At 35.4% G+C, this 27,243-nt stretch overlaps 1 protein-coding gene across 1 annotated transcript in view; it reads right to left on the bottom strand.

The window, feature by feature from the left end:
- Window positions 1-27,243, bottom strand: part of FAAH2 (fatty acid amide hydrolase 2) — a 108,371-nt gene that overhangs the window by 16,383 nt on the left and 64,745 nt on the right. Inside the window, exons 5-10 of the mRNA XM_066357639.1 lie at window positions 21,149-21,268; window positions 17,110-17,245; window positions 14,787-14,904; window positions 9,152-9,271; window positions 5,845-5,956; window positions 2,215-2,409 (exon numbers count right to left, since the gene is read on the bottom strand). Coding sequence (XP_066213736.1) covers window positions 2,215-2,409; window positions 5,845-5,956; window positions 9,152-9,271; window positions 14,787-14,904; window positions 17,110-17,245; window positions 21,149-21,268 — 801 coding nt within the window. The remainder of the gene's footprint in view (window positions 1-2,214; window positions 2,410-5,844; window positions 5,957-9,151; window positions 9,272-14,786; window positions 14,905-17,109; window positions 17,246-21,148; window positions 21,269-27,243) is intronic.

Consider the following 27,243-nt stretch of genomic DNA (forward strand, 5'->3'; position numbering starts at 1 on the left):
GGCAGAGATAGAGAATATTATGGAAACACTTTGTGGGTCTCTGATTTGTATTATAAACGAAGAGCTCCTTCTGAGCTTGAATTTCTTAGTTGAACAGAATTCTTTATGAACACAAATAATCATTATAGAGAGAGCTGGCTGTTGCTGTGCCTCACCAATAAAACACATTCCTCCCACATCCCCTTATTTTATTCTTGGGATTTTTGCCAGAAGGGCTGGGTGCAAGTGTTTGGGTAAGCAAGTGGGTTTTGCTATCTGTTTCTGTAAGACCCTGTGGGACGTACTGTTCTCCTACTTCTGTAATATCATGGGTGATCAAAAGTCTAACAGACTGGAATAAATAAACTATGCAGCATTAGCTCTCCTAGGCTGTCTTTGTTGATAAGGAGGCCAATGAGTTTTAAATAGGCAAGGCCATTTGCAATGTCAAGAGTGGGAGGTTTCTGGTGCTCCTGATTATTGAGGCTGTTGGAAGGAGCAAACATTAGAGAGAAGAGGCCAAAGTCTGTCCTTGTATGTTCTTATGCTATTACACACTTACCCAGGAATCTTGGCCATTGTCAGAATTTCAGCTATCACCTATGAGCAAATGACCTTCACCACAGAAACCTCAAACTAAAAAAAACAGCCTCTTTTCTCAAGGAATGCAGTCTAGACAGGGAGTTAAGGCACAAACTTAAAAATACTTCTAATAAAATAAGAAGAAATATTCTCAGAAGCCAACAAAATAATGATTTAGGTAAAAAGTGGTAAATAATCTCAAAAGAGGGATCTTTCACTGTGGGCTGAGTGTGACAGTGGTCAGAGTTCAGATATGAACTAGGTTTTCAAAGATGAGTTGGTTTTGGGCTAAAATTCAAGCTGAGTTGCTCTTTTTAATCTTAGGGAACATCAAATTAGACTTATCTCTGGTGTTAATAATTAGTGAACAAGCTACTAAATAACATACAAATGCTTATAAAACTAAATTAAACAAAAATAAAAACAAAAGCAAAATAACACAAAACCAAAAAACTGTAACTGGTAACTTTCTCTTTAGATTATTTCCTATAGAAAATTATGTTTTCTGTCTTCAGAATTTGAGTAGCTAGGCAATAGAAATTTAGACAGAAACTTGTTTTAAGACTCAAGGAATTGGAATTGAGTGACCAAAGCTAATAATTAGAATAAAGATGAGTAAATGAAGAATATAAACTATTATTTGACACCCTCTCCCCCTCATTCTCCACAATCCCTATGCCAAGTACCCTACATGCATTATTTAATTTACTTTTCACAGCAACAGTGCAAGGGAAGGATTATCTTGAGTTCCTAGAGACAGAAATAGATTCAGAAAAACATTCAGTGTCTTGCATCAGGAAACATAGTAGAAGCTAATAGAGCCCAGCATTTGAACTCAAATAAACCAAGCTCCAAATTCCAACTTAAAGTGGATCAAAAGTTTCTCAGTAGGAAAGTATACAGTGTGGTTCTATGGAAGAGACCCTATAGAAACCATAAAAACCGACCTAGTACATTTCCAGGGGCCTTGAGACCTCACATTACCATGACCCGGACAGTTCCCGAACCATTTCAAACTGAAACAAATTAATTGGGTGAATACTAGAATGAATCAAAATCAAACTCAGAAGGGCTGATAGCTAAGGCAAATAGATAATTATCATGGAGAATTATATTTTGTACCACCATTTTCTGGGAAATCAAAAATCCTGAGAAAAAATCTGACTTTGCTTTACTATGCATCCGAATAGCCAAGGCAACCTTTGGATTCAGTCAGTTCATGCTGTGTTATTGAAAACAAGTGACTGAACCTCCCTGAAGCTCAGTGTTGTAAAATGTGACTCTCATACTCACTTGTAGGGTTCTTGGGGAGAATGCAGATATTAGCAAATTATCTTCCATATATGACAATAGAAACTGTTTTCTGGAATTTTTTAAATAACACAACATTTTTGGACATGCATCTATAAACCTTGTCCAACAGCAAAAGGAAATTAAGCTTTTCTTGGGAAATGTCTCTATTTCTTTAAGGTCAAAGACTACAAGGAAATTGCAGGCTCGATCCCTGGCCAGGGTACATAAAAAACAACAACCAATGAATCCATAAACAACAAATCAATGTCTTTTTTTTTCCTTTCCTTTCCACTCTCTAAAATCAATCAATCAATAAAAAATTTTAAAACTCAAAAAAGATTAAAGAGTACAATTACATACCTGTGTAAGCAAAGTTGAAAGGCCTTGTCAGAGGAACATGATGCTTGGGAGCCACCGTGGGATGGGAGGGGTATAAGAAAATACCATCATCACCTAGCATCTCCACCAATTCCTTGTGCAGACTTTCTTTTATTGCCTTAAACTTTTTGAATTTCTCACTGTTATATTTGAGCTTTTCTTCAAACAAGGCCAGTCCTACAGAATAGTAACACAACAAGTTAAGGTATGAAACTTAATTTTTTAAATCCCAGTGTTCTTTAATTTACCTTTTCTTATTCTAGAACATTGAGAAAATAAGAAAGTGATGAAAAGAAACCTTACAACCTTGCCAGCCATACATGTACATTGTTGACTACTTCATTTTAACACCTAGTATTTTTGGTAATGCTATATATAGAGCTCAGCTTTGCCCACAGAATATCATAAGGAATTTTATGACTGTAAATTATTTTAATTGTAAAAATTCATCATAGCTTCTTTTTAACTAGCTTGTGATTGTTGGGCATCTCAACTTTGTCCAAAATTCACATGCTGCAATAAACATTCATGCATGTAATTCTTAGGAAACTTTATAATAAAATTATAGTTTTAGAGAATTCTATCTAATGTATCTTCAAGTTTTAAATTATTTTATGAAAAGCTAATTAATACATACATATATACATATTTTTCACAGTAAAGTATACATCCTATGTCCTTAATAAATCATATTTAATATTAATATTTTATTCATTTTAAAATAGTTTATTTTTAAAATAAGTTTACTGTTCCTGTTATAAAAGGGACACATAAGTCTAATAAAAATTCAAAAAATTAAAGTAGAAAAAACTCACTCAAAAATATAGTACCCACGGAAAATAATTAAAAATATGTTAGTATACTTAGTCCATGTATTTTTTTCTATGCATACACTGTATCTTATAGGAGAGTTTATAATGTAGTATGTAAATTTTTCCAAGTTTTCCACTCACCATTTTAACATCTATACACATTTTATCAACATATCTTCCTAAACATGGCCTTAAGTGCCTGCATACAATATTATCCTACATATGGGTCATAATTCACCACCTACTCCTCTGTTGTGAAACATTTAGGATGCTTCTAATTTTCTGTTGTTATAACACATGCTGCAATGTATATCTCTGTGACTATTTTTTTTTTTTTACTATGGTTTGGATTTGGAACATTTTTATCAGAAGAGTCCAGCTTATGGCTAAAATCCTTGTTTGATTTTTCAGGTGTGACTATCAGCAACTACAAAAAAAATTTATTTGGCAAGACTCAAGAGGGTGAACAACAGCCTTTCCTCCCCAAACCAGATATGGTACACAGCCAGTGCACTGAAACTTCTATAGGGTGTTGCAGTCAGGGACTCTGGTCTTGTAGCCTATGATGTTCTTGTACATATATGCATTCTTAGCCAAGGCACCTTCTTTTTATTTTTTGTGACAGAGACATAGAGAGGGACAGATAAGGACAGACAGACAGGAAGGGAGATGAGAAGCATCAATTCTTCGTTGCGGCTCCTTAGTTGTTCATTGATTGCTTTCTCATATGTGCCTTGACTGGGGGGCTAAAGCAGAGTGGGTGACCCCTTGCTCAAGCCAGCAACCTTGGGCTCAAGCTGGTGAGCCTTGCTCAAACCAGATGAGCCTGCACCCAAATCGGTGACCTCAGAGTTTTGAACCTGGGTCCTCTGTGTCCCAGTCCGAAGCGCTATCCACTAGGCAACCGCTTGGTCAGGCCCAAGGCACTTTCTTTATTTGAGGCCTTTGACAGAAGTTTTCTTCAGGTGTCTTTGCTGAGGCTTCTTTATGGAAGAGGTAGAGGAAACCTCGAAGACACTTTCCCTATTTTAACTCACTATTCAGAACTTTTCAACTCCTAGTTTCTCTCCCTGATGCTATTCCTGTCTTCAGAGTCTGTAAAACTGCAGAGCCCTTTGTTCAGGTCTTTTTCAACAGTGAGAAGATCTCCACATTTGTGCTAATCTATTTGGCCCTTCACTGATGCAAATTTTCACAGGGGGGAAATGGAAAAGAGGAATATAGTTTTCTCCAGTTTTAGCTTCCTGCTTATACTATCACTGTGACTAAACGCTTCACTGTAGCGTTTTACTTTTAATTTATTGTGTTGACATGGTTTCAAGTGTCCCACTCAATATAACACCACCTACACACCACATTATGCCTCTAATGCCCCATTCCAAGTTTCTTTCCACCTCCATTTTCCTCTTACTCCCTACCTCCACCCCCCCTTTCCCTCTGGCTATTGCTACCTTATTCTGGCCTGTTGCTTTTATTGGCCATCTCAACACATGGCAGCTCAGCTAAGCCTCTGACATTTTCTAGGATGATAAAATGTGATTCATTTTTGCATGAATCGAGCTAGCATAGGATAACCCAAGTTCCTTAGATTCAATATCAGTATTCTGTCCTTGAATTTTTATTGCTATACACAAAAAAGAGGACATCAGTGACTAGAATACTGTCAAGATTCTTTTGAAGAAAAGTAACTCTGATATATATTTGGCAAATGAGTGCATTGAGTGTTCATTGTTCTTAAAATTCTTTTCCTCATGATACCATAATAATATATCCAGTGAAGGCACAGTGTTTTTTCTGATGATGGAGACATTACTAGAGCTATATAATAATAACAACAATAAGAAAAGTAGCTCCTATTTATTGATTTTTATGATGTTACAAGATTTGTAGTTTCATCTTTATAAACTTGAAATTCCCAATATATGCATGGTTAGGATGTTTAGATGCATAATCTCATTTAACTAGCAAAACAATGCAAGAAATACATATTTAATCCACTCAATCACATAGGTAATACACTTTTATTAATTCTACTTTATAGATGCACTGACAATATAAAGTATAGAATGAAGGTTAAGCAAGCTATTATCTAGAGATTAGACCTGAGTTTGAAATAAATTAACCAATATCTATTTGCCTCAGCTTCTGACTATAAAGAGATGACATTACTTATTCTATCAGACTCTCTTAAATATTTAAAGAGATAACACATGCAAAGGTACCAAAATCTAATATTTGGTACTTAGGTACTCAATGAGCATTTCTTTACAATAACAACAATCACCAATTCTGCAACAAGTATCCATAGCTGCACTAATTTCTTTGGTGAGCTGCTTATACTAAACTTACTCTACAGGACCAATAATTAATATTTTGATTATGTTAATTCACCAAAATATGCCCAAATGGACCTATACCTAAAGTAAAATATATTGTCCAAAATTTCTGTTTAGATATTTAAACACAATGCATGACACATAGAAAACATCCTATCTAAGCATTTGAGATTGTAAGACAAACATTTGAAGAGTACTTCTTAACTTGGTAGCCTTATAACCTTTATGAATTAAGGTTTCTAAATTTATAAAATGGACATTATAATAGATACTTTGCAAATCAATGGGATAAAATGCACAGGACAGTGCTTAGCCATAATGGGATGTCAACATATAATGGATACTAATTTATTATTCATATATTTCAGCTTTCCTCAGAATGCTGCAAGAGGTTTTTACATTTCTAGTAAGGCATCCTTCCCTCCCCTAATAACATCAAACCAGAGAAAAGATGATTTATATACCAATGGCAGGGATGGTGTGCACTGATAGGCCCAGGCACCATTTGATCAATTCCCATAGAGGGTTGATAGGCTTCCCATTGTCACTAAGTAGATCTATAAATTTCACAGGTTCCTGAAATTGAAGAAAATTTTATTAACCATTGTCATCCCAATATATTTAATTAAAAAAAAAGAACTAGGAAAAGAAGAGATTAAAATGTAAATGTGAAAATAAACTTACCAAAGTGCTAACAAAAAATATAAGTATTCTCTCAAAAAAAGTGTGGTTAAGAATGTTTTTAGCAGATTCATGAATTATTGGATAAAATATTATCCAGACATAAAAAGAAATAAGGTACTGCCTGACCAGGCAGTAGCACAGTGGATAGAGCGTCAGACTGGGATGTGGAGGACCCAGGTTCGAGACCCTGAGGTCACCAGCTTGAGCGCGGGCTCATCTGGTTTGAGCAAGACTCACTAGCTTAAGCCCAAGGTCGCTGGCTCGAGCAAGAGTTCACTTGGTCTGCTGTAGCCCCTGGGTCAAGGCACATATGAGAAATCAATCAATGAACAACTAAGGAGCCGCAACAAAGAACTGATGTTTCTCATCTCTCTCCCTTCTTATCTGTCTGTCCCTATCTGTCCCTCTCTCTGCCTCTGCCACACACACAAAAAAGAAATAAGGTACTGATACAACATGGATAAAATGTAAAAAAACCTCAAGCAATCTCCCCCCAAAACAAACAAAAAACCCATGTTATGCTAAGTGAAAGAATCCAGTAACAAAACACCACACAATGTATGGTTCCATTTATTTGAAATGTCTAGAATAAGCAAATCAATAGATATAGAAAGTAGATTAATTTTTTTGTGTGTCTGTGGGTGACAGAAACAGAGAAAGAGAGAGAGGGACAGATAGAGATAGGCAGACATAAAGGGAGAGAGATGAGAAGTATCAATTCTTCGTTGCAGCACCTTAGTTGTTCATTGATTGCTTTCTCATATGTGCTTTGATCGGGGGCTTCCAGCAGAGATAGTGACCCCTTGTTTAAGTCAGCAACCTTTGGGCTCAAGCAAGCGACCATGGGGTCACGTCTATGATTCACGCTCAAGTCAGCAACCCCACGCTCAAGCTGGATGAGCCATGCTCAAGCCAGTGACCTGGGGGTTTTGGACTTGGGTCCTCAGCATTCCAGGCTGATGCTTTATCCATTGCACCACTACTGCTGTTCAGGCCCACAAGAAATATTTCTTTTGTGATAGAGACAGAGAGAGGGACAGATAGGGACAGACAGACAGGGAGAGAAATGGAAAGCATAAATTCTTCTTTGTGGCTCCTTAGTTGTTCATTGATTGCTTTCTCATACATGCTTTGAGTAGAGGGCTGTAGCAGAGTGAGTGACACCTTGCTCAAGTCAGTGACCTTGGGCTCAGGGCATCAACCTTGGGCTTCAATCCAGTGACTGTTGGGCTCAAGCTAGTGACCATGGGGTCATGTCTATGATCCCACGGACTAGCCAGCAACCCCACACTCAAGCTGGTGAGCCCATACTTAAGCCAGATGAGCCCACACTAGAGCTGGTAACCTCTAGGTCTCAAACCTGAGTCCTCTGGATCCCAATCCAATGCTCTATCCACTGTGCCACCACCTGGTCAGGCGCAATATTCTTAATTCAGAAAATAATTTTGTGGCCCTGGCTGGTTGGCTCAATGGTAGAGCTTTGGCCTGGTGTGTGGAAGTCCTGGGTTTGATTTCCAGTCAGGGCACACAGGAGAAACGACCATCTGTTTCTCTACCCTTCCTACTCACTGTTCTGTCTGGTTGGCTCAATGGTAGAGCTTTGGCCTGGTGTGTGGAAGTCCTTGGTTTGATTTCCAGTCAGGGCACACAGGAGAAATGACCATCTGTTTCTCTACCCTTCCTACTCACTGTTCTGTCTCTGTCTCCCCCCCTTCTCCTTCTGCAGCCATGGCTCAATTGGTTTGAGCAAGTTGACCCCGGGATGGCTCTCTGGCCTTGCCTCAGGTACTAAAATAGCTCAGTTTCCAAGCAACAGAACAATGGCCCCAGATTGGTAGAGAGCATCATCCAAGGGGCTTGCTGGGTAGATCCGGGTCAGGGGGTATGTTGGAGTCTGTCTCTATACCTCCCCACTTCTTTAATAAAAAGAAAAATTAATCTTGTAACATAGGTATCAGTACCTTCAATTCACAGATCGGTAAAGAATAGATAAGAACTCTCCCACCAAAAAGAAAAAAGCTAATAAGTAGCTTGTGATTTGAATTTGGGTCTGTCACACTCCCACATACATATTCCTAATGGCCAGCATATGCTTCATAATGTCAAATGTCTATTTATTTATTTATTTATTTAGTGAGAAGAGGGGAGATAGAGACACAGACTCCTGTATGTGCCTTGACTAGGATTCACCTAGTAACCCCCATCTGGGGATGATGCTCCAATCAATTGAGCTATCCTCAGCAACTGAGGCCAACATTCGGACCAACTGAGTTATCCTTAGCGCCCAGGGCTGATGCTTGAACCAATCAAGCTACTGGCTACAAAAAGGGGAGAGAGAGAGACAGAAGAGGGAGGAGGGTAAGAGAAGCAGATGGTTGCTTCTCATGTATGCCCTGACCAGGGATTGAACACAGGATGTTCACACCCAGGCCAACACTGAGCTAACTGGCCAGTGACATAATGTCAAGTTCAACTTATTACTCTTAACAAATTAATATTTAAAATCCTCAACAAGGCTGAAGAAATCATAAGTAAAGCATCTTTCACAAGAACCCACATCAACTCTCAAACTTAGCAAATAACAGGAGGGTGAAAATATACAGTAAGAATGCAGATAACTGTGTGCAAATCCCTACATACCACTGATGGGGGAGGCAAAGTGGGATCTTGACAATTAGGGTGACCTAATCACTTTATGCTTTATTAAAGCCTAAATGCTCTGATACCCAGCACATGCTATATGAGAATAAACATCATGCCCCTGTGCTCATATCCACAATGTTACCTCTGCTTGGAACACCTTTTATCACTTCTTTAACTGGGTAAGGCCTCCAAATTATTCAACTATTGGTGGATAGAAACTCCTCCACCAGAAAGTTTCTCTGAATTTCACATGGAGATGGGCCTGCCCTCTGTGATCCTACAACCATATATGTTTATACTAGTTTAGTACTCACCAAACTGTATAATCTTTAACTATGTCACCTATTTGCTTATGAAATTTATTCCTCCCTATCTACAACATATGAACCACAATTGAAGGTCAATAAATATTTATAAAAGAAGGAAGGAAAGTAGTGAACATACCTTCCCATCATGTCCCTTCGCTGACATCATTGTGACCCATAATTGAAAAGAATACTTCATTTGTTTCAGTTTAACATGTTGAACCGAAGCTCCTAGCATATTTTCCAGGTGAGCCACAACCTTAGAAAATGAAGATACAACAACAGACAAACATGTTTATAAAAAAGATATAATTGAAGAGAGATGTCAGCAAAATGGCTGACAAGGAAGCTCCAGGCTCTCATTTCTTCATGGAGACACCAACACACAGACCAAAGTAGCTCTGTGAGATTTCTGGAAACTAGTTAAGAAACTGCAGCAATAAAGCAAAGAACTAAAAAAGAGAATCTACACTCAAAATACTAAGAAATCTCATGGCACCTTTGCTCATTCTAGTCCCACCCCTTTCCTGGCACAGTGCAGAAAAGACTGGGAGGAAGTCACCCAACTACTAACTTCTACCTTGGGATGATAGAAAAGAGTAGAATTTGCTTGGACAGTTTTGGGCTAGTATAAGGGCACCCTGAAACAATGATTTTTCTCTTGCCTGAAAGGGAGCACTGATGGGAATAGAGGCATAGTTTTTATATCAGGTTGGCAGCTGTCAAAAGCAGTGGTTGGAGCTGTGGCATGAGAAGCAAGGATGAGACATTTGGAGAAATTAAGTCATTAAAAACTAGTCACAGGTACAGACAAATTGGAATTTTAAAATATGCAGGCCCAAGAAAGACCCATTTAGTGTTTTGAGAGAACACTAAATATTTAGGCCAGGTTAATTAGTAAAGCACTTCCTCTGCACAAAGCCATTCCACAAAGATGAGAAGAGGTAGATATTGTCTTAACTATTCAATTTTATAAAAGATAACAAGGCATGAAAAGAAAAAGGGAAGCATATCTCATTCAAAGGAACAAAATAAATCTCTAGTACTAATTCTTAAAGAAACACAGACCTATGGCTTACTTGACAAAGATTTTAAAACAACTGTCTTAAAAATGTTCAGTGGGTTAAAGAATATCATGGACAAATGAAAATCAGGAAATTATATGAATAAAATTGCAATATAAACACACAGATATAAATTACAATAAACAACCAGAAATTCTGGAACTACAACACAGAGTAAATGAAGTAAAAAATTCACTCAAAACGTTTCCACAGAAAACTGAAACATGCGGAATAAGAAATTAACAAAACAAACTTGAAGACAGATCACTTGAAATCACTGGGTCTGAGGAGCAAAAAGAAATAATAAAAAAATGTGAAAAGAGACCAAGGGATTCATAAGATAACATCAAGTGGAATAATATATACATTTTCTAAATAAAATTAAAATTTTTTTCTTTAATCTACCAGTTGTTAATTTCCATGTGTTTGTGAGTGTTCTACTTTTTCTTGTGTTGTTATTTCTAGCTTTATAGCACTATGGACAGAGAAGATATTTGACATGATTTTAATCCTCTTGAATTTTTTGAACATTATTTTGTAGTTTAACATATAGTCTATACTGGAAAATGTTTGACGTTCACTTGAGAAGAATGTATATTCTGCTTTTGTTAGAGAGAATGCTCTGACTTTGCTCAGGTTCTTTTGGTTTATAATGCTGTTTAAATAAGCCTTAGCAGCATCTCTAGAATTTTATATATGTGTTTTATTTGATTCAAGACAATTTTTATTTCCCTTTTAATTTCTTCTTTAATACATTGATTGTTCACAGATGTGTTGTTTAGTTTTTATATAGATGTAGGTTTTCCCAGCTTTCTTCATGTTCTTGATTTCTAGCTTCATACTATTGTGGTCAGAAAAGGTAGTTATGGCCCTGGCCGGTTGGCTCAGTGGTAGAGTGTCGGCCTGGCGTGCAGGAGTCCTGGGTTCAATTCCCAGCCAGGGCACACAGGAGAAGGGCCCATCTGCTTCTCCACCCCTCCCCCTCTCCTTCCTCTCTGTCTCTCTCTTCCCTTCCCACAGCCAAGGCTCCATTGGAGCAAAGTTGGCCCAGGCGCTGAGGATGGCTTCATGGCCTCTGCCTCAGGTGCTACAATGGCTCTGGTTGCAACAGGGCAACACCCCAGATGGGCAGAGCATCGCCCCCTGGTGGGCATGCCAGGTGGATCCCGGTCGGGCACATGCGGGAGAGTCTGTCTGACTGCCTCCTTGTTTCCAACTTCAGAAAAATACAAAAAAAAAAAAAGGTAGTTATTATTTCAGTCTTATTAAATTTGCTAAAACCTTTTCTGTGTCTAATCATATGATATATCCCAGAGACTGCTCCATGTGCACTTGAGAAGAATGTGTATTCCACTACTGTTGGGTGTGATGTTCTATGTATGTCTTTTAAATGCATTTAATGTAAACTGTGGTTCATTTTCCAGTGTACCAGGGAGTTTGCTGTTGGTGCTACCAAAAGCCTCATCAATTTACAGTGTCATCCAGGGGAGGAGAACTGCCTTGGCAATTTCTTCCTGCTCCTCTTCTTTCTAACTTGTCTCTATCCCTCTCCAATGTCATACTGCAATCATCCCTCAGGCATTCCATGAATAATCTCACTCAAGGATATCTGTCCAGTTGTGCACTATCCAAGTTTCTTATTCTCAATACCTGAGAGTAGGAATGTGGCAACTTTGCTGACTCCCTTGGATCTACAGGCCCCACTTAGGTTCCATTTGTTGGTTTTGAATGCATAGTCATGTTAGAAGCCTCTTGAGTCCCTTGGTGTAATGTGAGGAGCCACTTTTGTTCAGATATGGATATCAAATTAGTTTCAAAAATAGAGAAAAAGAAGACCCTGGCCATTTAGCTCAGTCAGTTAGAGCACTGTCCTGATATGCCAAGGTTGTCGGTTGGATCCCTGATCAGGGCACATATGGGAAGTAACCAATGTATGCACAACTAAGTAGAACAACAAATGAACACTTCTCTCTCTTTCCTTTCCTCTTTCTAAAATCAATCAACAAAAGTGAGACACACACACATACACACAGAGCGAGCACATGACTTACGTTGCTGTAACACAAAAGGTACCATCAACAAAATGAAAAGGCAGCCCACTGAATGGGAGGACATATTAACTAATGACACATCTGATAAAGGGTTAATATTCAAAATTTATAAAGAACTTATACAATTCAATATCAAGAAAACAAACGATCAAAAAATGAGCAAATGATCTCAATAGACACTTTTTCAAAGAGGACATACAGATCGCCAGTGGACATATGAAAAGATGCTTAATGTCACTAATCATCAGAGAGATATAAATTAAAACCACAATAAGATATCACCTCACACCTGTTAGAATGGCTATCATCAATAAGTCAACAAACAAGGGCTGGAGAAGGCGCAGAGAAAAGGGAACCCTCGAGCATTGCTGGTGGGAATGCAGACTGATGCAGCCACTGTGGAAAACAGTATGATGTTTACTCAAAAATTTAAAAACGGAACTGCTTTTTGACTCAGTGATTCCACTTCTGGAAATGTATCTGTAGAAACCTGAAACACTAATTCTAAAGAATATATGCACCTTTATGTTCATTGCAGAATTACTTACAATAGCCAATATCTGGAAACAGCCCAAGTGCCCATCAGTAGATGAGTAGAAAAGAAAAGCTGTGTACATTTACACAATAGAATAGTGGTACACTTGGCTGAAAAAAGAAATAAATCTTACCTTCTGCAACAGCATGGATGGACTTGGAGAATATTATGCTAAATGAAGTAAGCCAGTCAGAGAAGCTAATTCATAGCTCCATCTACAACTGAATATAGTATCCATTCTTGACCATCTACGAAGACTAAATAGGGAATTCAGGCAATCATAGAGCCAAACCTAATCCTCGCTTATGTAGGAAATAAAGTCGGCAGTCCTATCCAACTTTTCTCAACCAGAAGCAGAACTGCATCCTTACCCTCAGAGCCTGAACAGTATTCCACCTAAAATAGACCGTAACCGCACCCTCACCTGCTGAAGGATATACCCAGAAATCAAAACTGAGCTGGCTGGTAAAGATCTGTCTTTGCCTGATTATTCATATGCACATATACCAATGTAAGAAAGCAAGGAGATATCTCTTTCTCTCTCTCTCTCTCTCTCTCTCTCTCTCTCTCACACACACACACACACACACACACACACACATGCCAAATAAGCATGACAACACCAATGGAAACAAATAATGCTTTAATAACTTATCTAAAGAAGTGGAGATAAATAAACTGACAAGAAATTCAGAATAATTCTCTTAAGGATGTTTTGTGAACTACAAGAAAACACAAAGAAACAGCTAAAGAAAATTAGAAAAATGATGCATGAACAAAATGGGAAGTGCAACAAAGAAAGAGCAACCATCAAAACACCCAGAAATTCAAATAAATAAAAAATATAATAATCAAACTGAGGAATTCAATAAACAGTTTCAAAGGTAGACTTGACCAAGCAGAAGAATCAGTGACCTGAACATTAGAAATTACCCAGAGAAGCATTAAAAAAATTAAAAAAAGAGTGAAAAAAGCCTATGGGAATTATGAGACACAGTGAAAATAAACAAATTTTACATTATGGGAATTGTATAAGGAGAGGAGAAATATAAAGGGACAGAAAGTATATTTAAAGCAATAATGGCAGAAAAATTCCCAAACCTGGTTAAAGCCAGGTTCCTGTACATCCATAGTCATGAATCCCAAAAGATCCCAAATAGGTTGAATACAAATAGGGGTACACCATACACCTTAAAATTAAATTGTCAAAGATCAGAGAGAAAGAACCTTAAAATCAGCAAAAGCAATGAGAGAAGTTAGTTACAAGGGCACTCTTATTAAGGCAATACATGGATTTCTCAACAGAAACTTTTCATGCCAGGAGAGAAGGAACTGCTATGTCTGTCTTCATATATTACAGTGATCTTTAATAGTTTTCAAGTTTACAATTGTTTTATTTAGGTTTCACACATATGTTTCAACATACTCATAGGTATTGTAAAATCATTTTCTATTAGTTGTTTCTGGTATATCGGGATGATTCTGATTTAGGGATTACATGACTTTAATTAAGATACTTGTTTACCTTACTGTGAGAGTTCTTAAATAAATTTTATTGACATTAGAGATATACAATTCCATCTTTTCCAAATAATAATCTGTATTATTTTTAATGGTGTCACATATTGATTTACTGTAGTTTTTTAAATTATTTTTAAAATTTCACAGGGTTCTTTCTCTTAATAGTCTTCTCTGAATGAGCTTTTACTTTTAAAAAGACAAACCTGTTTATTTCATTTGATTATAGAAGTATTTAAAATATAAAAAGCAGATTATGATTGTTACATATGCAGTATGATTTCAATTATATAAAATTTACATCTACACATAACCATAAGAAAACTGGATAGCTATGACAAAATAGTAATAGCAGTTACCTCTGAGCAATTTCTTTCTTTGCTTTATTATACATAATTTTTCAAATCTTTCATTTTATAATTAAAAAATATCAAAAATAACTATAAAAATAGCACCAAAAATGACTTAGTACAGCTATTGTGATCACCTTAATTCTATATGCTGACACAGAAATATCTGGCAGATAGTAAAGTAAAAAGGGTGAAAATGACATCTATTGGCCTAAATAAGAATTCCATTAAAGAGATTAATTATATTTATAATTACCTTTTTCTGTGCCAGAATGAGATCTTGGTCCACTTTGGACATTAAAAATGAACCACCATCATGTTCCATCCAGTAAAATTTCAAGTCCTTTAAATTTACCTTTTCATCTAGTTTTAATCTGTGGAAGAATAAAAAGAAACTGGTATGAACAAATTACTTATATATACTCATTAGTTTAATCCTAACAATTGAGTTTTTGCTTCATGGAAATTTTTTTTTTTTTCAGAATTTTGTGCCAGAAATATAATCCAGATTTTCTTTTAAGAATATTGCTCTGCCTACAAGAGAGAACAGTTTGGATTAGTCAAGATTGAAGATGGAATTAAAAGTCAGAAGGTTCTAGTAGTAGTCCAGGTAAGAAATTATTGTAGCCTATACCAGAATTGTAACCATGGTGATAGAAATGTAATGATGTAGGGCAAAGTATGGGGTAATATTCAATGGAGATTGCTTAGACAGAAGGAGTAATAGAGATGGAGAATCAGGCACTTTAGTGACTTGGTTGATTTTGGTGTGGTCACTGGAATGGGGAAGAACAGAAGTATCAAATCAGTTTTGTGGGGCTTAAGTGAAGAATGAAATCAGTTTTAGACATATTGAATTTTAGGTCATTGGGATGCCCAGTATGTCAATTAATACACACTACTGTAGTCAAGGTTAAAAGAAAGAACTGGAGATACAGATTTCTGAATCCTCTATATATGTAAGGTAATTGCAGTAGCAGGTGTAAATGGAGTCATCCTGGAGGCCGAGCAAAGAGAGAAGAATGAAGTGAGCCAAGACCCTCAAGTAACAATATTTTAATGATGAGCCACCAAGAGAAATAAAAGGGAAGGACATATATGGAAGCTATATCAGAAGTGTGTGCATAACAAAATCCAAGGTAGAGATTGTTTCAAGAAGGAAAGAATAGTCAATAAAGTCACCAGTTACAAGATCAGAGAACTTAACAACAAAATTTTAGTGGTGGGAAGGTGGAAACCAGTATGTAGTTTAGGCATGTTTAATGACAACAAATAGGAATGAATACACACACACACACACACACACACACACACACATATATATATATAATGTGTATAAACAGAAACATATATTATATGTATGTATAGATAAATAAAGTTGAAACCAAGGAAGGTAAAACAAGTAACAGAACAAAGAGCTGAAAGAGCACCAGAACATGAGATCCAGAGCACAGTTCAAAGTATTGATATACTAAAGCAAAAAGAAAGACATTTTCTACACTCTAAAATAAAAAATGAGAAATTCATGGCTGGGGAACTAGAAAGTTTGATCTAAAAAAACTAAAGAAAATTTCACAGATTGCATTTTCTTGGTGAGGTAGAATGTGGGATCATTTTCTGAATGCAAAAGCTAGATGAGGAAATCATAGTTTTGCCAAAAATAAAAACACTGAAATTGCTGCTGCGGAGAATGTGATAAGGAGCTATAAATGGAAAGAGAGATTTCTATACATTATCAACATCCCAGTAAGTATTGAAAACATGTGGTGACAGATGGCAGAAGTATCAGAAAAGCTTAATATAAAATAAGATACATCTATATATTCAAATTGCTAAATGAACAGCAATAATTGTTTGCATCCCCAAATAGGCCTTTCTTTGTGAAATATTTTTTTAAATGAAACTTGTTTATATAAGTTTTATTAGGTAGTCCCCTAATTCTAATGAGATCTTTTTTTTTTTTTTTTTTTTTTTTGTATTTTTCCGAAGCTGGAAACGGGAGAGTCAGACAGACTCCCGCATGTGCCCGACCAGGATCCACTCGGCACGCCCACCAGGGGGCGACGCTCTGCCCCTCTGGGGCGTCGCTCTGTTGCGACCAGAGCCACTCTAGCGCCTGGGGCAGAGGCCAAGGAGCCATCCCCAGTGCCCGGGCCATCTTTGCTCCAATGGAGCCTCGGCTGCGGGAGGGGAAGAGAGAGACAGAGAGGAAGGAGAGGGGGAAGGTGGAGAAGCAGATGGGCGCTTCTCCTGTGTGCCCTGGCCGGGAATCGAACCTGGGACTTCTGCACGCCAGGCCGACGCTCTACCACTGAGCCAAACGGCCAGGGCTTTGTGTAATATTTTTACACAGTAAAATACTTTTACAAACTATCTTCCCAGTCTGTGAAGCATGATATCCACACATACAACACCTCTCTCTCAAAAAAACCACAAACAAACAAACAAACAAATACCATCACCAACAAAAAACCCTCTAATTCTTTGGTTGAATACTGGAAATTTACCTCTATTTCTCTAATGAACAGAGAGAATGAAAGTCTGGACAGGAAGGAGATAAGATAAAGAAGCAAACATACTTTTTGATCCCAGGTCCTGCCATGACCCTCAGCATGGGGGCCAGGTCTTCAGCATAGCGACACATTGGGCCAGTGCATTGAAACACCTCCTGGGCTCCCCTGGCCACAGGAAACTGACCGTCATTAGAGACCACACCTGAAAGGTTAGATACTCAGGTTAGCTGTCCAAAATAAGACACGAACCCTCATATGAGTGAAATCATAAGGTTCTTAGCTTTTTCTGACTTATTTTGCTTAGCATGGTATTCTTCAGGTTCATCCATGTTGTAAAACTGAAACACAGAGACACAGACAACTGTATGGTGGTTACCAGAGGGAATGGTAAAGGTAAAGGGTAAGGGGTCTAAATATATGGTAATAGGAGAAGATTTGACTTTGGGTGGTGGGCACACAATACAATATACAGATGATGTATAATAGAATTGTATACTATATTATCTTATTAACTGATGTCATCCGAATAAATTTAATGAAAAACAAAAGCCGCCAGGAAAAAATTGTACTCTACAAAGGATCTCACATTAAGCTATCAGCAGATTTCTTCAGCAGAAATTCTACAGGCCAAGAGAGAGAGGAATGACATATTCAAAGTGTTAAAAGAAAAATAATGACAGCCAAGAATGCTCAATCGAGCCAAGTAATCTTTCAGATATTAAGGAGAAATAAAAAATTTCCCTACACAAACAAGAGCTGAAAGAATTCTTAAAACTATACCTGACTTGAAATAAATGCTAAAAGAAGATTTTCAAGCTGAAATTAAGGAAACACTCATCAGTAATATAAACCATATGAAAGCATGCAACATACTAGTAAAAGTAAATATATAGTCAAAGTAGAAATGTAGATACCTCTAAATCTGAAATAGTAAGGTGTGTTAACCACTTAACTATAACATAGAAGTCAAAAGAAAAGAGTATCAAAGTAATATAACTTCTACAATAATGCAAATACAGAATATAAGAAGGGCTAAATAATGACATAAAAATATAAAGGGGAGAGTAAAAGGGTAAGCTTTGTAGACTAAGTTAAGTTGCTATTAGCTTAAAATGAAATATTTTATTTATAATATATCTTATGCAACTTTATGGTAACCACAAAGCAAAGAGGTAAAGCAGATGCACAAATGGTAAGAAAGGGAAAATAGAGCCTACCATCACAGAAAGTTACCAATTTACAAAGGTAGGCAGAAGCAGAGGGAAAAAGAAAATATCATAATATAAACCACCAGAAAACAACTAAAATGTAATAAGATGGCAGTACTAAGTCTTAACATTTCAATAAAATTCTAAATGTAAGTGAATTATTATAAATTCTTCAATCAAAAGGTACAGAATGGGTGGATGGGTAAAAAAAAAATAAAAATACATAAGACAAAAACAAAAACAAAACACAAGACCAAAACCCAACTACATGCTGTGTACAAGAGACTCACTTTTGCTTTAAAGACACATAGAGTTTCAAAATGAAGGGATAAAAAAGATATTCTAAGCAAGTGGAAACCAAAAGAAAGTATGCAAGTACTGTATTTGCATAAAAGAAAATAGACCTTAAGCTAAAAACAGTAACAAGAAGTAAAGAAGGTCATTACATAATTATAAAGTGGTTAATTCTTCACACAGCTATAACAGTTGTGAATATAAATACAACCCATATCAGTTCATCCAAATACATTAATGAAATACTAAGATGAAGGGAGAAATTTACTACAGCCAAAATAATATCAATACCCCATTTTCAAGTAATGAATAGATCACCTAGACTGAAATCAACAAGAAAATAATGAACATGAAGTATACATTGCACTTAATGAACCCAATAGACATTGATATCATTTTCCATTCAACAACAGCAGAATACACTTTCCTCTCAATTGCACAGATCATTCTCCAGGACAGACCATATTACAGTATGCAAAACAAATCTTTAGCAAATTGAAGAGATGAAATGACACCAAGTGTCTTTTCTGATCACAATGACATTAAACAAGAAATCATCAATAGGACAGCTAAAAACTTATAAGTACATGAAGTCCTAGCCATAGTAATTTGACAAGAAAAAGAAATAAAAGGCATCCAAATTGGAAAGGAATAAATAAATATCACTACTTGTAGATATTATGATATTAACTATAGAACACCCTACATACTCCACCAAAAATTATTAGAACAAATAAATTCAGTAATATTACAGGATACAAAACTAATATACAAAAATTGGTTGTGTTTTTATACAGGAGTTAGCAAAGTAGGTTTATAGTTGTTTGTGTGGAAAAAGACATGCAGGTTACAATTATGATAATAGCTTTAGTAACTCAAAAGAATGTCACAATGCAACTGTACCCCTACTTTTGCCAACCCCTGTATATTAATATATGAACTATGAGAAAGATGAATGAAGAAAAAATCCATTTATAGCTGTATCAAATAAATAACAAAAAACTTATTTAATCAAGAAGGTAAAACACCTGTACTCAAAACATTATAAGATATTGATAAAAAAAAAAAGCTGACAGAAATAAATGGAAAGATATTATGTGTTCATAGATTGGAAGAATTAATAGTCTTAAATTTTCTATACTTTAAAAGTAAAATTTCTATATATTAAAAGTCATATACAGATTTCATTCAGTTCCTATTAAAATATCAATGGACCTTTTCAAAGAACTTGAAAAATAATCTTAAATTAATATGGAACCCCAAAAGATTCCAAATAGCCAAAGAAATCTTGAAAAAAAAACCCAAAACTGGAAGTATGTTTCCTCACCTCAAATTATACTACAAAATTATTAGTAGTCAAAACAATGTGGTAATAGCACAAAAATAGACACATAGATCAGTGAAACAGTTTATAGATACCAGAATAAACCTGGGCTTATATGGTCAATAAATTAATCTATGACAAAGGAGGGAAGAAAATATGATGGGAAAAGAGAACCTTTTCAATAAATGGTATTGAGAAAATTGGACAGCTACTTGGAAAAAATGAAACTAGACCACTTACTCTATATACAAAAATAAAATGAAAACATATTAATATTAGACCAGAAACCATAAAATTTCAAGAAGAAAACATAATCAATAAACTCTTTGACACTGGCCTATGTAATACATTCTTTGCTATGTCTCCTCAAGCAAGAATGATAAAAGCAAAAATATACAAGATTACATAAAATTTATAAGCTTTTTCTCAGTGAAGGAAAACATCAGCAAAATGAAAAGTCAACCCATTTAATGGGAGGAAATATTTGCAAATTTGGAGTTTGCAAATAAGGAGTTAATATCCAAAATATATAACAAACTCATAAAATTCAACATAAAAAATAATCCAATTAAAAAATGAACAGAGAATCTGGAGAAACATTATTCTAAAGAAGATATACAGATGACCATCAGATACATTAGAAGAGCCTCAATATCAGTAATCATAAGGGAAATAGAAATAAAAACCAAAGTGAAATATTACCTCACACTTGTCAGGTTGGCTATTATCCAAAATAAAACAAATAACAAGTATTGGCAAGGAGGTGGAAGAAAGGGAGCCCCATGCACTCCTGCCTATATTGTAAAATAGTGCAGCCACTATAGAAAATAGTATGATAGTTCCTCAAAAAACAAAAAATTAAACTTCCATAGGACCCAGCAATTTCACTACTGGGTATCTATCAGATGAAAAACAAGAACAATAATTTGAAAAGCCATGTGGACCCCTTATGTGCAGGTTTACTTAAAATACTTGACTTTTAGATTTGTGATCTGCCAAATAGGCATAATTACTTCCTGAAAGTGTTATTATAGAGATTAAATACAATTAGTATGGTAGGAAACTTAAGAGTGCCTGACATAGAGCTGGTGCTCAATAAAAAGTAGCTATTTTAATTTAAGTATATTGTTAAATATATATCTATATCTATATATATATATAGATATAGATATAGATATTTATAGATATAAAATCATGTTTATAGGTAAGATTATTCTGGTAGGGACCAAATTTCTGTATTGCTAAAAGTAGAAATACCCTTATCACCATATAATATTACCTGGGGAAGGTTTGTGTCCAAATATGCCATTGAAGAATGCAGGCATTCGAATGCTGCCACCAATATCAGAGCCCACACCAATCACTGAGCAGGCAGCTGCGAGGGTACAGCCCTCACCACCTATGGGAAATGCAAAACATTCCTTTATAATCAACAAATTAGATTACTATTTGCATGGAATATATTTTATCATGTAACATTTTTTTCTAAATGAACAAAAAAAACTTTTCAATTTTATTTAGAAAATTAAATTTAACAGGGTTACATTAATCAGTAAGAACATGTAGCTTTCAGGTAAACATTTTTATACCATTTAAACTGTTGATTATGTTGTATACCTATCCCCCAAAGTCAAATTATTTTCCGTCACCTTATACTATTTGTCCCTCTTTAAAACCTTCCCCCACCCCCTGCCCCATATCGCCCTCTTCCTTGTCACCACTTCAGTTTTATCTATGTCCATGAGTCTCAGTTTTATATCTCACCTATGTGTGAAATCATACACTTCTTAGCTTTTTCTGATTTACTTATCTCACTCAGTATAATGTTCTCAAGGTCCATCCATGTTGTTGTAAATGGCAATATGACATCATTTATTATGGCTGAGTAGTATTATTCTATTGTATATATGTACCACTTCTTCTTTATCAAATCCTCTATCTAAGGACACTGGTTGTTTCCATGTCTTGGCCACTGTGAATAATGCTGCAATGAACATGGGGGTGCATGTTTCTTTATGAGCTAATGCTTTTGAATTTTGGGGGTAGATTCTAAGTAGAGGGATTGCTGGGTAATATGGCAGTTCTATTCTTAATTTTTTGAGGAACCACCATTCGTTCTTCCGTAATGGTTGTACTAGGTTTGCATTCCCACCAGCAGTGAATGAGAGTTTCTTTTTCTCCATGGCCTCTCCAACACTTGTTATTACCTGTCTTGTTGATAAAAGGCAATGTAACAGGTATGAGGTGGTATCTCATTGTAGTTTTGATTTGCGTTTCTCTAAAAGCTAGTGAAGATGAGCATCTTTTCATATATCTGTTGGCCATTTGTATGTCTTCTTGGGAGAAGTGTCTGTTCAGATCCTCTCCCCATTTTTTAAAATTGGATTGTTTGCTTGTCTGTTGCTGAACTTTGTGAGTTCTTTATATATTTTGGATATTAACCTCTTATTGGACATGTTATTTCAAATATCTTCTCCTATTTGTTGTCTACCTATTGGGTTTTTTTTTTTTTTTTTTGGTCAATTTCTTTTGCTGTTAAGAAGCTTTTTAGTTTGATATAGTCCCATTTGTTTATTTTTGTCTTTCCTTCCTTTGCCTTTGGGGTCAAAGTCATAAATTGTTCTCTATGGCCAAGGCCCATGAGTTTAGTACCTATGTTTTCTTCTACGTAATTTATAGTTTCAGATCTCATATTTAGGACTTTGATTCATTTTGAATTAATTTTTGTCATGAAACTGTAGTCAAGTTTCATTCTTTTACATGTGGCTTTCCAATTTTCCTAGCACCATTTATTGAAGAGGCTTTCTTTTCTCCATTGTGTGTTTTTGGTTCCCTTGTCAAATGAAGATTATTTGGTCATATACTTGTGGCATTATTTCTGAGCTCTTAATCTTATTCTATTGGTCAGTATGCCTGTTTTTCTGCCAATATCATGCTGTTTTGATTACCGTGGCTCTATAGTATAATTGGAAGTCAGGTAGGGTGACATGCCTGGCTTCATTCTTTCATTTCAGATTGCTGTCGCTATTTGGTGTTTTTATGGTTCTATACCAATCTGGTGATTTTTTGTTCTATTTTAAAAAAATAATATTATGATTATGATGGGGATTGCCTTATATTGCTCTGGGTAATATGGCCATCTTAACAATGTAGAGTCTTCCAATTCATGAATATGGAAATTTTTCCATTTCATTGTGTGTTTTTCAATTTCTTCCAATAATACTTTGTAGTTTTCAATATAAAGGCCCTTCACATCCTTTGTTAAGTTTATTCCTAGCTATTTGTTTTTGGTTGCAATAATAAAAGGAATTGTTTTGTTGAGTTCATTTTCTGATGCTTCATTGTTGCTATATAGGAAAGCAGTGATCTTTTGTATATTGATTTTGCATCCTGCAACTTTACTGTACTGGTTTACTGTTTCTAATAGTGTTTCAATAGAGTCTTTGAGGTTTTCTATATATGTATAGGATCATGCCATCTGCAAAAAGTGATACCTTGACTTCTTCTTTCCTGATATGAATGCCTTTTATTTCTTTCTCTTGCCTGACTGCTCTAGCTAAAACTTCCAGAACTATATGAATAAAAGTGGAGATGTTGGGCACCTTTGTCTCGTCTTAATTTTAGAGGAAAAGTCTTCATTTTTTCACCATTTAGTATGATATTAGCTGATGGTTTGTCATATATTACCTTTATTATGTTCCTGCTATACACATTTTATTGAGTATTTTTAAAATAAAGGAATGTTATATCTTATTGAATGCCTTTTCTGCATCTATTCATAAAATTGTGATTTTTGCTTTTTGTTTTGTTAATGTGGTGTATTACATTGATCGATTTATGTATGTTGAACCATTTTTGTGTTCCTGGAATGAATTACACTTGACTGTGATGCAATATTTTTTAATGTGTTGTTATATTTGATGTGATAGTATTTTGTATAGAATTTTTGCATCTATATTCAATAGAGATATTGGTGTGTTTTCTTTTTTTGTTCTTGCACTTACCAGGTTTTTGTATCAGGGTTATACTGGCCTCATTAAATGTGTTAAGGAGTATTGCTTCTTGTTCTATGTTTTGGAAGACTTTGAGAAGCATAGGGACCAAATCTTCTTGTATGTTTGGTAGAATTCACTACTATAGTCATCTGGTCCTGGACTTTTATTTTTGGGTGGGTTTTTGATAGTTGTTTCAATTTCCTCCCTGCTTATGGGTCTATTTTGGTTTTCTACTTCTTTGTGGCTCAGTGTAGGAAGATTGTTAGTTCTAGGAATTTATCCATTTCTTTTATATTGTTGAATTAGGAGATTAATCCTTTACATGAGATGTAATGTAAAATCAGGAAGATCTTAATTTTGACTTTTTTTTTCCCATTTTCTGTATGTCTTAGTTTTGGTCCTTTTTTGCCTTCATTACTGACTTCTTTGTGTTTACTTCACTTTTTTGTAGTGAGTGACATTTAATGTTTTTCTCCCATTCCCCTCTTTTTTGTATATTCTATAGATATTTTCTTTGTAGGTACCATGGAATTACAAACACCATCTGTTATCTCTATCTATCTATCTATCTATCTACCATCTATCTATCTATAATCTATCTAGATATATGTATATTATGATGCTTTGACATCTTAAAAAACATTTTAATTGGATATGGCTTCTCCCTGGGCTAGCTAATTCTTAGAAACAGAAAATGTCCTATCCGTAAGCTGCCTTTTATGTGAACTAACCAATACAGAGCCATATATCCTCTTCCTTGAGGTACCACAGGAGGCATTACTCCTATACCGCAATCATCTCAGGGCCAGGTACAGGCAAATAGAGACCACACCCAGATTCCAAAACCCTCTGAATTTATTCAAACTAGCCAGACTTAAGCTGTTTATCCTACCCTACATAGCCTTTCCTGAAGAAACCCAATAAAGACTGTGGCTTAATAATTTCCCCTGCTCCTGTTTTCTATCGCCTGAATACCCTGGTGTCTTTCCCATGTTGTCCTATATAGTTTGCTGTGCCTCCTGGCTTTAGTAAAAAGTGAAAGATTTATGCAATCTGAAGAGAAACCAGAGTATTACCTCCTGGCTTTAGGACCTGTGAGTATAGTAAACTTTGTTTTCCTAAATTTCTTCTGTGTCTCCTTCTGTGACTACACATGAATGACCATCTTATAAAAATGTAAAGTAACATTCTACAATTGTAACAATCTGTTATAAATGTATGCTAACCTAACTTAAATTGCATATTCAAACTATGCTTTTATGCAGCTCCCTTTCCTCCATTTTATATAACTGGTTCCATACATTATATACTTACCTACTAACATAGATTTATAATTATTTTTGTATGTGTCTTTTAAATACTGTATAAAATAAAAAAGTTGATTTTCAAACCAAAATACACTAATACTCATTATTATATTTGCTCATGTATTTACCTTTATCATAGATCTTTGTAGTCATATGCCTTTCAATTACTCTTTAGTATTCTTTCATTACAACCTGAAGGACTCTCATTTCTTTTAGGGCATATCTGGTGGCAATAAACTCCCTCTCAGCTTGTTTATCTTTGGATAGCTTAATTTCTCCCTCATTTCCCCTTTATCTGGATATAAAATAGTTACTTGATAGTTATTTTCAATTATCCATTTTAATATAGCATTTCACTGCCTTCTTGCCTCTAAGGTTTCTGCTGAGAAATCTGATGTCACCTTAAGATCTTCTCATTGTCTTTGTGTTTCAATGGTTTGATTCTGTGTCTCAATGTGGGTCTATATATAGTCAATCTATATGGAATTTGTTTGTTTGCTTGTTAGTTTATGTGTTTCACAGCAGTTTTATGTTTGAATTTGTAGATACGTCTTTTCTCAAATGTTGGATGTCTGGGGTCAATATTTATTCAAATAATTCCCTCTTTTTTCTTCTCATTTAAGTAGTCCTATAATGCATAAATTGATCTTTTTAATGATATTCCTTATGTTTCTTAGTCTCTATTCATTTTGCCATCTGACTTTTTGAGATGCTATTGAACCCTTCTGATAATTATTCAGTTATATTTTTCAGTTTCAGAATTACTTTTGTTTCCTTTTAGAAAAATGTCTTTTTCTTTCATATTCTCATTTTGTTCACATATTATTTTCCTGATTTTGTTTAGTTCGTTGTCCATGTTTTGCTTTAGCATTCATTGCAACACATTTGATGTTCCTTTAAATTTTTATCTAGTAAGTCCAATGCCTGTGCTTCTTTACTGACAGCTTATATCACTTTATTTTCTTCCTTTGAATGAGCCATGTTTTACTGTTGCTTTGTATTCCTCAAGATTTTTGTTGAAATTTGGACATTTGAGAAAGCATCCACTTTTAGTTTTCACAGACTATTCCGAGGAAATCCTTCACTAATAAGCAAGACATGTTCTGAGCCTTAAGATCAGCCAAGGGGTGATGGTATAGTGTCTTTTCAATTCTTTTCTAAGAGTGAGTTTTGCTTCTGTGTGTGTGTGTTTTTTTTTCAATTCTCTCACTTCCAGGAGTTCCTTTACCTATTATAGTTTTCCATATGCTAGCTTATTCTTAAAATTTTAGATAGTGTCTTGTATCCTTGTACCTGTAATTTCTTGCCTTAAAGGTCTGTAGATCTATAGTTATCCTGCAGCTTTCATGAGCAGTGCCTGCTCTTTTTCCTGTACCTTTTCCCATCCTGAGTTCTAAGCTATGCTTCAGTTTCCCATCTGAGCTCAGAGTTAGGAAAAACAGAAACCAGTTATTCAAGAAGTCTCCTTATTGGTTAGAACATTTTGAATCAGTTCTGTTCTGTTTCTATATTTAGAAACAAGAAGTGAGGAATTGAGTGGTTGCTTCCTCTTGACCACACTCCCAGCAAAGGAGTGGGCCAAGGGTGAATAAAATTACTGTGAAATGTCTGATTAATTTGAATATTAATTTTTCTTGATTGTGCTTTTACTTTATATCCGTAGACCTTTGACTATTTTTCAGAGCTCCTATAAAATTATATTACCCACTCTCTACTTGTTTCTTAATGTTTTTATTAAGAAGAGAAGGCTTGGAAATAACTAATCTGTTATCTTGCTGACATCACTCCCCCATAAATTTTGATGAGTTACATTTTCATTCTCATGTATCTCTTCTTTAATCCATTTACTTTTTAGAATCATACTGTTTAATCTCCAAGTGTTTGTAGTTTTTCCAGCTTTCTGTAATTGATTTCTAGTTTAATTTTATTTGTTGTCTGAAAACATATTTTAGATGATTTCTATTCTTTTACATTGGTTAAAGTGTGTTTTGTGGACCAGAATGTGGCCTACTTGGTAACTATTCCATGTGAGCTTGAGAATAATGTGTATTCTGCAGTTCTTGGAAAAAAAA

The sequence above is a fragment of the Saccopteryx leptura genome, chromosome X (genome assembly GCF_036850995.1).
Source record: "Saccopteryx leptura isolate mSacLep1 chromosome X, mSacLep1_pri_phased_curated, whole genome shotgun sequence".
NCBI classification, from domain to species: domain Eukaryota; kingdom Metazoa; phylum Chordata; class Mammalia; order Chiroptera; family Emballonuridae; genus Saccopteryx; species Saccopteryx leptura.